Below are 12,318 nucleotides of genomic sequence, written 5' to 3' on the forward strand. Positions count from 1 at the left end.
AAAAGAACGTGTGACCCAGTTAGATTTTACCTGGAATCCAAGTTTTCTATTTATTAGCTGTGTGATCTTGGGCAGGTCAATTAACCTCTCAGAGCCTTAAACTCCTCTTTTATAAAATACCTGCCTTAGGGTGCTGTTATAAAAATCAAATGAGATACTGGCACTGAAAATTCTTTGTGAGCTTTCAGTTTCATGCTGTGCACTTATTAACTAAGAAAAGAAAATGATTAACCACTGAAGTATTTTTTTTCCCAAGAAAGAAGCTAAATAAAGTGGATTATCAAAATTCAATATTGTCTAGCTTTGAAAATATAAGTTTTCAAATAGCAAGCATAAAAACTACTATCTTTACAGGAACAAAAGCATCGATCTAAGTTGGTTCTAATGTCTCTAGATCCAAGGTTTGTTGACATAAAAGATGAAACAGTTCAAAAGCCACAGTGGAGAGAAGGATCCAGGGAAAGCTATCCTATTGATATTTTTACGTCCATAGTACTCTCATGTTGTGACTGCTGCAAGCCAATTCAGAGCATGCTCCCTGGATGGATACTGACCTTGGCTTCTCTTTCAGCATCGATGATGCCTCCAGTCTGCTCCTGTAGGAGGGCATATGCTCTCTGAAGGGCCTGGTATTCTTTTGTTAATTGTCGAAAGCGTAGCTCCGATTCTTCAGCCGCTAAACTCTTAAGGTGACAAAAAAAAAAGCCAAAAAATAATTATGTTATGTTCCGGTCCTGTGTTCAATATGAAATATTAACATTTTCCCACTTTATAAGGAGAAGTAAATGTTTGATACTGGATTTGGTGTGATTTTATTCTTAATTTTAAAATGCATACATAGACATGAATTATGTACTTTCAAGATGGACATTGCAGAAATACTCAATATTTGCTAATAAGAGGCATTTGTTTATTTACACATTTCTGATGATTGCTCATTTGGGCTTGCATTGCAGTCAATTTTGGACCCAAATGAGAACTTATATCTAGTCTGGATACGAATGTGAATCAATAATACTTAGAGTTTTAGTCTCAATTCTTTTCAATACATTCAAATCCAACAACTTCTTCCAGAGATAAATTATAAAAACATAGTTTTATAGTTTTACGTCTCAAACTTCAGAACATAATACAATCATCAGGGAGTTTTGGGAAAAATGCAGAGTTGAGGGTTCTACCCACAGGATCCTAAGTCAGGAGTTGTGCAGTAGAATCCAGGAATTTTCAATGTGATCAAATCCCCCTAGATGATTTTGATAAAGGTAGTCTACAGGGCACATTCTGCTAAACCCTGTCTTTAACTGTATCGAGAAGCTTGTTCTTCTAAGCTTGTTTCTTGGTTTACACCTTCCCTAGATGAAGAATTTTGGAAACTTTCTTTTTTTAAGTAGGGGCTTGAACTTATGACCCTGAGATCAAAAGTTGCATGCTCTACTGACTGAGCTATCCAGGCAGTCCAGAAAAGGGACTTTTATTTTGAAAAAAAAAAAAAAAAAAAAGTCTTCAAGTTACAGAAGTTTACACAAGTTGTTAAAAAGGCTACGTGACACAGGTGAAGCTATTTTCCAAGAGGTAAAAAAGTCAAAAGGGTTCACTATTATGTGATCATGTTGTGCAGCTCATACAGGATATTAGAAGTGCAAGGCTTCTTTCCCACCGTAAAGGAAAGATTTGGTGACAATATCACAAAAGACTAGAGAAGCGGAAAAGCTTACTTCATCCAAGTCGTCATCAGGAGTAGCTGGTGTTCGGTCTGTTCTAAATGATGCCATAGATGACGTCTCTGAATCCATGGAGTCCTCATCGTAGCCAATAAATGGGTCCAAAACAGGCCTCTAGGGTAGGGAAAGTACATATTTACTGACACGACTAGAAGTGGAGAAAGTCAACATATTATGAAGGCACCATCGGCTGGCATATGTGTAAATGGACACAGAAGACAGGGGTCCTTTAGTGCTTCTCAGATGAAAGAAAAGCTTTGGGCATGAACACTATAATTCCAATAGAAGTTTGTCCCACATTATTTCACACTTCTGAAGTTTTGGGGGGAATATTCATTAACATTTGGCTCCATTCATTGAATAGTCTTTTCAGTATTTAAAATATGATCAAGAAACCTAAATAGAAACCTAAATCTATGTCAGATTCTCAAATCTTAAGTCTTATCATCCAATCCCATATCCAAATCAAATGATGTACTTGATAAACACAAAATCAAGTAGACAAATTAAATAAAAAAAATTCTGTGGATTGTAAGAGGCTATATAAATATTGGTGGATTGGGAGTACCATTATTTTTTAATGATAATTTTTCTAAGTTTATTTGAGAGAGAAGAGAGAGAGTGCAAGCATGAGCAGAGGAGGGGCACAGAGAAAGAGTGAGAGAGAGAATCTCAAGCAGGCTCCACACTCAGCACAGAGCCCAATGCGAGGCTCAATCTCACAACCACGAGATCATGATCTGAGCCAAAATCAAGAGTTGGACACTTAACCGAATGAGCTACCCAGGCACCCCTGAGAGTACCATTATTAATAATCATTATCAATAATATTATCCAAGTGAATAATGGAATAATAAAAATCAAACCCTTATCAGTAATATTGTCCAACTGAATAACAAAAATATACTAACGAATTATAGGGTGGGTATGAGACACTAATAATATTTTTCACTGGGAGGCATTAAATCATATGTATCTCTTGCATGTTCTTGGAGTTTGACTCTCCAGCTTGTCAGATACTGCTTTCTACATCAAACCCAGTGCTTTCTTTCACTCAGATAGTCTCATATTAAAGCAAACTTTAAAGGTTAAAATCCATAACACAATCATTTGGGGACTTCTAAGAACTGTCAGGAGAAGAGATTTTCTTCTAGCAAATAAAGCCCAAGGTTTGCTTCAGTATAGGAACATCTGATTTATCACATCTTTGCAGGAAGATTCCTTGGCAAGCCTCACTTCCCTGGCAGTGTTTGTGGCAAAAGCCTGATAACCTAGTTTTCCCATTACCTTAATTGGCTTGGAACTTCTTCTATGTTTTCTCCTACGGATGAGCTTTTCTCGGTCCTGGAAAACAGATGAAGCTTTTCAGGTGTTGAGTTGGTACATATTTTCCTATAGGTGTTTTTTTTTTAATTTTTTAATGTTTATTTATTTTAGAAAGAGAGACAGAGTGTGTGAGTGGGGGAGGGGCAGAGAGAGAGGGAGACACAGAATCCAAAGCAGGCTCCAAGCTCTGAGCTGTCAGCACAGAGCCCGACGTGGGGCTCAAACTCACAGACTGCGAGATCATGAGCCGAGCCAAAGTTGGATGCTTCACTGACTGAGCCACACAGGTGCCCTAGGTTGTTTTTTTTTTTTTTTTTAATGACAGAGTTTGTTTTTGCCTGAGTCATTACATATTTCTATTTAAAGTAAAATTGTGTTTTGTAATTTTGGCAACTTTTAGGTTTGATACTTATATATTTTTTTAAAGTTTTTATTTATTTAAGTAATCTCTACATTCAAGGTGGGGCTCAAACGCAGGATCCTCAGCTCAAGAGTCACAAGCTCCTCTGGTGGAGCCAGCCAGGTATCCCATATATACTTACATATTTTTATAGTAAAAATACTCTACAACTTTTCTTGATCATCTATGTGGATCTGAGAGCCTCCCAATCAGGAAGGGCACAGTCTTCTTCATCAGAATCCTTTGTTATACCTAAAGATTAAGTAGCTCTGAAAAGAGTCACTCCTATTTTCCCAAAGCACAATTTTTCAGTTTCTTTCAGTAATTTTTCAAATTACTTTATATTTAGGTACTGAAAAAAACTACTGTACAAAAACTTTATTCTTTGCATTTAATCAGTTGAAGGCACAGAAAACTGCCCTTTGACTATTCTTAGACCCTTGTTCTCACTTGCAGCCTCTGAAGATGGAAACAGGAGTATCTACTGAATTGGAATCATCTGGTGTGTGAAGGGACAGTGGTTCTTGTTGGAATGTTCTGGGAAACTCAAAGAATATCTAGAAATAATGATTGATTTCCTGATTCATTCTTGTTATGGATGGAGATATCCTGGGAATTGGGCATTCATCTATGAAGTACTCTATGTATTTACTGTACAAATTCAAAGGTAGATTAAATAAGTGACAGTTTCCCTGAAAGTCTGGATGACATGCCTCCACATGTCAAAATCCTATAAGAAACTTAGCTTTAACCTTAGATACTCAAAGCTGAGCAAATTCTTGGCTGAGTGAATCCGCGATTTAAGAGTTATTAAGGATATGGATGTGAAATAAGAGGCACAGTGCTTCACATGTTTTATAAATAGTCTGGTTAAAGTCAGTGATGTTAACTTTTTGGATTTCCTGCCTTGTAAAAGTATTTTGATCATACAACCTCAACATATCTGAAACTTGGGAAGTTTACACTTAGATTATCCTCCTAATACACTATATGTCTTATAACATAGACTGAACTTAGACCATTTACAAAGGGTAAACCACAAATAGTTACAAACAGAAGTTATAATCTTCTCTTCCTTCAATGGCAGGAAATTATCTTGTTCACCCATCCCTGGAGACACCTGCCTAACCACCCCCACCCCACTGCTGGTTCCTCAATTCTCCAGGCCTCAGCTGGGTCCTAAAGTGACAGCGACCAGAGATGTCAATCACAGAATAAAGACCAAGAGGCAAAGAGGAAACCCAAAGGCATCTAAAGGTCTTAGTCCACTACTGATGGTAAAACAGGCCTTGACCGGATGCAAATGGGAATAGTAATTGTTCTACACACTTCAGTAGGTACTAAATTCACAGTCAGAACACGGGGAATGAAACTTCCACTGTCATGTAATTACGAGGTCACTATTCATTCAACAAATATTTATTTATTTAAAGTTTATCAATTCATTTTGTGAGAGAGAGAGCGCGCATGCATGCACACCTGAGTGGGGGAGGGGCAGAGGGAGTGGGGGGGAGAGGGAGGGAGAGAGAGAGAGAGAGAGAGAGAGAGACAGACAGACAGACAGACAGAATCCCAAGCAGGCTTGGCAGTGTGAGGGACTTGAACTCATGAGCTATGAGATCATGACCCGAGCCGAAGTCGGATGCTTAACCAACTGAGCCACCTGGGCAGCTCTCAACAAATAGTTAGTAAACTGCACATAAGTACTGGACACTGAATTAAATGTTGGGAAATAAAGGGCATGTGGTCCTGCTATTGTTGGCAAAATATTTCATCTCTTACCCTCAGAATCTTGATACAGGAAGGCAATTAGAAGGCATACCCACACTACCTCTCTACTTGCATAAGGATGCATTTGAAAGTCCTTATAAGGTACTTTGCAGCTACTATTTATGTTGTCAAATTAGTTAACTAAGGATTATAATTGAAAATGTATAAAACAGCTTAGTAATATAAAGTAATTTTGGAATACAGTCTATTCAAACTATTTATATATTGAATATATAAACTTGGGCCTTTGGGGCTAATCTGAAGAAATTATCAAGTGCTTCCAGCATATGTTGATTTCTTGGCTACTTGTCCTTGGGAACAACTTAGAGTTTATAGACTGATCAAGACCCACCCTTGTGAGCTCATCAATGATGTTCTGCTGCTCAATGACTTGAAGTTTTAAAAACTCTGTCTCTTGTTCTTCATTAGCTTGATCGAGGTCATTCAGTGATTTTAATTTCTTCAAGGGTGGATGGGATGTTATTTTTTCTCTCTGGAGTGGAAAAGAAGAAAGTACAGGTTAAAGACATTAAAAAAAAAAAAACCCAAACTTTAGTAGTTAACATAAAATATCTGCAGAAACTTTATGAGGCTCCAGCTAAATGTGAAAATTGCTCAGGTTCATCTGCACACCAACCAAAACCCTCAAGTACATTTTATTTGCTACAAGTCAAAATCACTGGGAATGTCTGAAGATCCCTATAGCTACATTGTAAGTCTGTTAAGGAGTGGATGTGCTCATCACCTGTCCATACAGAATACAAACAATGGCGGAGCACCTGGGTGGCTCAGTCGGTTAAGTATCCGACTTCGGCTCAGGTCATGATCTTAGAGGTTCGTGAGTTTGAGCCCCATGTCGGGCTCTGTGCTGACGGCTCAGAGCCTGGAGCCTGCTTTGGATTTTGTGCCTCCCTCTCTCTCTGCCCCTCCCCTGCTCACGGTCTGTCTCTCTGTGTCTCTCAATAATAAATAAATGTTAAAAAGTTAAAAAAAAAATAATACAAATGATGGCAACTATTTCTCAACTATTACGCAAGGTCTTAGAAGACGAGAGGTACCCATTGTACAGTTCTATAAAGAGCACATTAGTGAAATTCTTGCAACTTTCTGTGGCTGAGGGCTATGTTAAAAGTTTGCTTCTGTATTTGGGAGATTCTGGAAAGTGCAGATTCCAACCATTCTGCAAACTTAGAAGCCCCTTAAAATTCAGCCCCACGTTGCTTTCTTCCTTAAAGGTTCCTTGCTTACATAGGGAAAACCCAAACTTTCATGACCGGCATCATATTTGAAAAACAAACTGAGAAAGAACAAATAAGACAGGTTGCTGGAGTAACGTAAGGACAGAAGCTGAAGCTTTTCAGAGTCTCTGATACATACCATTTCTGAATTTTCCTTTGTCACAGCTTTTAGCTTCTCTTCCATGCGCTGCAAAGACACCATCAGTTCATCGTTTCTCTTGGCGAGGCACTTGTTCCTTTCCAGAAGAGGTTTACATTGCTTTTCGGTTTCTCGCACACGTTTTAACTGGGAAGACATAAGTTACAATTTGTCTCTTGTGCAAGAGTGGATTTGGGAGCAGAAGGAGTCAAAGCCCATCTGGGGCCACCTTTTCTCTGCTTCACCACGTATCTTGGGATTGACCACTTCCATCATTCATTTAACAGCCTGACTGCTTTGTTCTCAGTTTCCTCTAATGGTTTTTCTATTTTTTTTAATGTAATTTCTTTTTGAGAGAGAGAGACAAACAGACAGACAGAGAGACAGGGCATGAGCAGGGAAGGGGCAGAGAGAGAAAAAGCCACAGAATCTGAAGCAGGCTCCAGGCTCTGAGCTGTCTGCACAGAGCCCAAAGCAGGGCTCTAACTCACGAACCGTGAGATCATGACCTGAGCTGAAGTTGGACGCTTAACTGACTGCGCCACCCAGGTGCTCCTGATGGTTTTTCATCATAGTCTTCTGAACTCTGTATCAATGTGTTACCTTAAAAGCTGCCAAAGTTCTGCTTTTGGAAATGCTCAGGAAGAACAACTTCATACCTTGCACGTCCTTGATTCCTGTAGTCCAGTTACCATGCTGTGCTCAGCCCCAATCTCACGCTGCTCACACCTCTCCCTGGGCCTGTAATGACCCCTCACTGGCTCAGAAAGATAAAGCAGCTCATATGAATCACACATTACTAAGTAGTACAACCGGGACCCAAACCCAAGCCTAGTTATTGCCAAAGTCTGTTCTTCCCATGAGAGATCTTGCTAAGACTCCTGAACCATGCTGAAGCTCTTTATTTTTATTTACATGTTTAAAGTTTATTTATCTTTTTGTAATCTCGACACCCAACATGGGGCTTGAACTCATGACCCCGAGATCCAGGTGCCCCAAAGATGCTTATTTTTAAGAAAATGTTACTAAGGGGGGGGGGGAGGACTTACTCTCAAAGTTCTGTTGATATTTATGTTTAAGAACATTTAATTCTCACCAAGCCTAGGCTAAGTATGATTGTATTCATACCCCCCAGTAATTAAGAGTGACCATATTCTGGTTCACCTGTTAGTCTAAGGCAGGATTTCTCAACCTCTGCACTGTAGACACTGTGGGCTAGATAGGTTTTGCCATGAGGAGATGTCCTGTACATTGTACCATGTTTACCAGCATCCTTGGCTTCTGCTCACTAGATTCCAGTAACATCCTCCCAGTTGTAACAATCAAAAATGTCTCCAGGTACTGACAAAATTGCCTAGAGCTGAGAACCACGGGTCTAACTTTATGGATGCTGTCTTGGGGTAATTGTTAATAGTCCCCATCCCTTTTACTCTCCAAACTCTCCCACTTGGATGGCATATTTTATGTTCATTCTATACCTAATGGATTTCCATATTAAAGTTCCTATGGTTAGTTCATTCACTTTATACTAATGATTCTGAATGATATGTATTGGGGGAGGGGTACTGAAGCAAGAAAAGTGGTGGGGTGTGTCAGAACCATCTGACAAGACTGCTCCTGTTTCTGAGACTCCAACGTTTTCGGAAGTGCTGGGATAGGAGACTTAGCTACCTATAAATATTTGAAAAAGCTGCTCGTGTGATTCTGAAACAGTATTCCCCAACTGTCATTTGAAAACTCATTTTATATTGAAGGCCAAAATTTTTCATAACCCCATTTAATCCTGAGTTTTGAGCTTCAAGTATCTGAAGCAAACATATTAAATATTGAGCACATACAAGGACAAATAAATTATTCCACTAGGTTTGCTATTTTAAACTTTGTCTCTTTGCCGAAGGTCAATGACAAGGATTTTAAATAGTTGTTTTTAAGCAGGCTCCACACCGGGTGTGGAGCCCAATTCGGGGCCTTATCTCACAACCCTGAGGTCAAGACCTGAGCTGAGATCAAGAGTCAGATGCTTAACCAACTGAGCCACCCAGGTGCCCCCCGGGGTTTTAAATAGTTAAATTTACTTAGTAGATGCTATTTATGGAAGATGTAGATAAACAGAAATAAAAGGAGATGTCAGTAATTCTACCAGATCATACATCAGTAACCATAGATCCAAAGTACCCCCCAAAATGTTCCTTTTAAAAGAGGTAGCTTAGGGATGCCTGGGTGGCTCAGTCAGTTGAGTGTCCGACTTCAGTTCAGGTCATGAACTCACGGTTCGTGAGTTTGAGCCCTGCATCAGGCTCTGTGCTGACAGCTCAGAGCCTGCTTCCGATCCTCTGTCCTGCTCTCTCTCTCTCTCTCTCTCTCTGCCCCTCCCTCAAAAATAAACATTAAAAAAAGAGATAGAGTTTAAATGCTATAAAGTTTGAAAGTCAATATAGTTATTCATGAAACCACTAAGAGAAAAAATTCTGATGTAGTTCAGCTAACACCAGATCAAGACTTTAAGAAGTATTACGGAAGATAAAAAACAATTCATGATTCAAGTATTTAACAAATCTTAATTTATATATACCTAGTACCCTGACTTCAAATACATATATAGCAGAATCGACAGAACTAAGAATAGAAATGGACAAATCTGTTGGGAGAATAAGCACACAAAAACGTTGTAAAGATATAGGAGATTAATGAACTTGATTCAAAATTCATGCAATGATCACAGGGTATACCTTCTTTTCATGGGAACATGGAATATTTCTAAAGGTGAGAAGAGGCTAGCATCATAAAGTGAATCTCAACGAATTTTAAAGAATGAAATGATACAAAGAACACCTGACTAATGTAACATTGTGTGTCAACTATACTTCAACTTAAAAAAGAAAAAGAAATAATACAAAGTATGTTCTCTGATTGTAGTGGACTTAAGGTAGAAATCAGTAAGACAAAGGTAACTCAAAAATCTCCAGATGTTTGAAGTTAAGCCTTGAGGGCTAAGTAACCCATGGGTCAAAGGAGAAATCCTACATTAGAAAAGATTTTGAACTAAATAGTAATATATTATGACATTAAAAAAAAAAAAAACAAATGGGATGAAGCTAGTCATGCTTAGAGATATTTATAACATAAAATGCATATATTTGAAAAAAAGGAAAGGCTGGAAATAACTTCTTTGTACCAAGAGCCACCATCAAGAATCTAAAATGTAAGGCACAGAGCAAGATATTTTAAATACAAGTATCCAAAAATTATTTAAGAATTCCTATTCTTAATAAGAAAATAAAGACACTACAAAAGAAAATTTTACAAAAGACAAAGGGCAACTTGCACAAGGATACCCAGAAGGCCAAAAGATATGTAAAAAATTATTCGACCTCAGTATTAAGGAAAGTAAAAATTAAAATCCTACAATACAAATTATCGCTCACACTCACCAAAGTGACTAATATGATCAATTATCAGTTCATGTTGGAAAAGATGTGGAGAAGCCGTAACTCTCATACATTGTTGGTGGGAATGTAATTGCTATAACACGTTTGCAAAACTGGCAATTCCTACTGAATCTGGTCACATGCATAACTCTATGATCCAGTAATTCTGTTCCTTGGGAAGTTCTCACCAGAAATGAACATGTTTTCTCACCAAAGACATGCACCATTAACATTAAAACTGTCAAGAAACGATATAAATGTCCATTAACAATAGAAGAGTAAATATACTGTGGTGTATTATTGGAAAAATAGAATAAGAAAACGAATGAATTATACATGCAATGCAATGAATGACTTTCACAAATGTAATGCTGGGCAGAAAAGCCAGACACAGAAGAGTAATTATTGTATGGTGCCATTTATAAAACATTTTAAAACCAGTGGTGGACCTTCATAGCGATAGAATTCAGTAGAGCGATCGATTATCTCTAGAAGGATGGTGACTGGAAGCAGTCACAAGAAAGGGACGATCTGAGCTGCTGGTAATCCATGTCCTCATCTGGGTGGTAGTTATATGAGTGTGTCACTTTGGGTGCATTTATTAAGCTGTGCCTTTATCATTTGTGCATTTTTCTTTATTATGTTATACTTCTACAACATCATATATACTTTTTTAAACAAAATGCTTAACTAATTAACCAACTAACTAATTCTGATCAGAACTCACCAGTTCATTTCGTTCATCTCCAAGCAAGGTATTCCTGTCTTCTAATTTTCTTATGGTGGCATTCAATTCAGCTATTCTCTTTTGATTTCTTCTCAAATCCTACACATGAAAATTGAAATGGGCATTTCTTCAGTAACATTTTTCTTTTCTCTCTTTTTTTTTTCAATAACACTTTTCACAAGGTTTTAGAGTTCCACTCATAAATAATTAAGAGGCTTGATATCTTTCATCTGGCTTATGAGGTGAGACTAAAATGTTCTCTATTCAGAGAAGAGTAAATATTTACCCTCTTCTAACCCTCAACATCCACTGCATGGACTGAAGACCAAGACTGGTTGAAACTGCAAGTGAATTCCATGTGGCAGATACTCTCTGGAGCTCTGACTCCTGGCAGGGGGAGTAGTAGATGGTTAGATGAACTTATCAGATCTGTGGGCTATGAGGCCAGGGTCATGTCATAATTACATGAGGTTCAAGAAGCATCTCTTAAGTCATGGCTGCACATTGCTTCCCACAGCTAAGACAGATGTCCTATTACACTTAGCCAAAGAGTAGAAGGTAGGGCTGGGCTTTAAAAATTCCTATGTATTCCTGGTGAAAAAGTCCAGTGTGAGAAGGCTGGTATATTGCCTTCACATATAAAAGGCAGTAGATTATAAGACAGCCTTTGCTAGTACATTTTGCCCAGAACACCTGGCTTCCCCACTGGCATCATTGCTGTGGATCACTTTACACATGGCATCATGGATTAAGTCTATGCTCCAGAGTCCACAGCACCATTAGAGACTTGCAATTCCATTATCATCTTATATTTTGAGAGTGCTGTACTGTTGATAAAGCAGTTTCCCACACATTATATCTCCAGATTCATAGAATGCTAGAGGATTCAGCAGATCAGGGAAGATTCAGAGAGGTCATACTCATCCAAGGGCTTGTGGCTACTACCAGTAGATCCATAATTAATATGCATTAAATGCTGACTATGAGCCAGACACTATGCTCAACATTTTACCTACCATTTCTTCTAGACTCTGAGCAGCCTTACGGAGTAGCACTATGGCCTCTCTTTTACGGATGAGGAAATTCTGAGCAGTAAAATAATTTGCCTAAGGTCATCTGGTATGTGGTAGATCCAGAATTTGAACTAAAGAATCTGACTCTAGACCCCATTCTCTGGGCAGTTTTGCTGCACTGCAGGTAAATGTCAGTGATAGAACTAAAACTTACGTCTGCTAAATCCTGGTTCCGCCACCTACTGGGATATATATATCCTGAATACCAATTCATAAATTATTCATTACTTGGTTCTAAGTACTACTTTGGAACCTCTCTCTGTCCCTAAATAATCCATTTTCATCTTTTTAGCAGCTAAATAATTTGAAAGGTATAACTTATGAAAGTCAACTATATACAAGCTGATTTCTATGGCTGCAGTTCTGAAAATAATTTCTCATATAAAATGATGAAAATCCAGGGTTATAAGCGGCAAGTTCAATCAGAATAGAAGCTTTCAGATGATGATTTAAGTGGTTTAGTCTTTTATACAGTTATACATTTTGACCCCTGCAG

At 38.3% G+C, this 12,318-nt stretch overlaps 1 protein-coding gene across 2 annotated transcripts in view; it reads right to left on the reverse strand.

The window, feature by feature from the left end:
• The window catches only part of JAKMIP2 (janus kinase and microtubule interacting protein 2), a 68,162-nt gene that overhangs the window by 38,430 nt on the left and 17,414 nt on the right, over nucleotides 1–12,318 (reverse strand). For both annotated transcript variants that reach the window (XM_047860133.1, XM_047860125.1), the window contains exons 4-9: nucleotides 10,750–10,848; nucleotides 6,595–6,741; nucleotides 5,570–5,710; nucleotides 3,009–3,065; nucleotides 1,716–1,835; nucleotides 555–683 (exon numbers count right to left, since the gene is read on the reverse strand). In XM_047860133.1, coding sequence (XP_047716089.1) covers nucleotides 555–683; nucleotides 1,716–1,835; nucleotides 3,009–3,065; nucleotides 5,570–5,710; nucleotides 6,595–6,741; nucleotides 10,750–10,848 — 693 coding nt within the window. The remainder of the gene's footprint in view (nucleotides 1–554; nucleotides 684–1,715; nucleotides 1,836–3,008; nucleotides 3,066–5,569; nucleotides 5,711–6,594; nucleotides 6,742–10,749; nucleotides 10,849–12,318) is intronic.

This window comes from Prionailurus viverrinus, chromosome A1, assembly GCF_022837055.1.
Source record: "Prionailurus viverrinus isolate Anna chromosome A1, UM_Priviv_1.0, whole genome shotgun sequence".
Taxonomy (NCBI): Eukaryota; Metazoa; Chordata; class Mammalia; order Carnivora; family Felidae; genus Prionailurus; species Prionailurus viverrinus.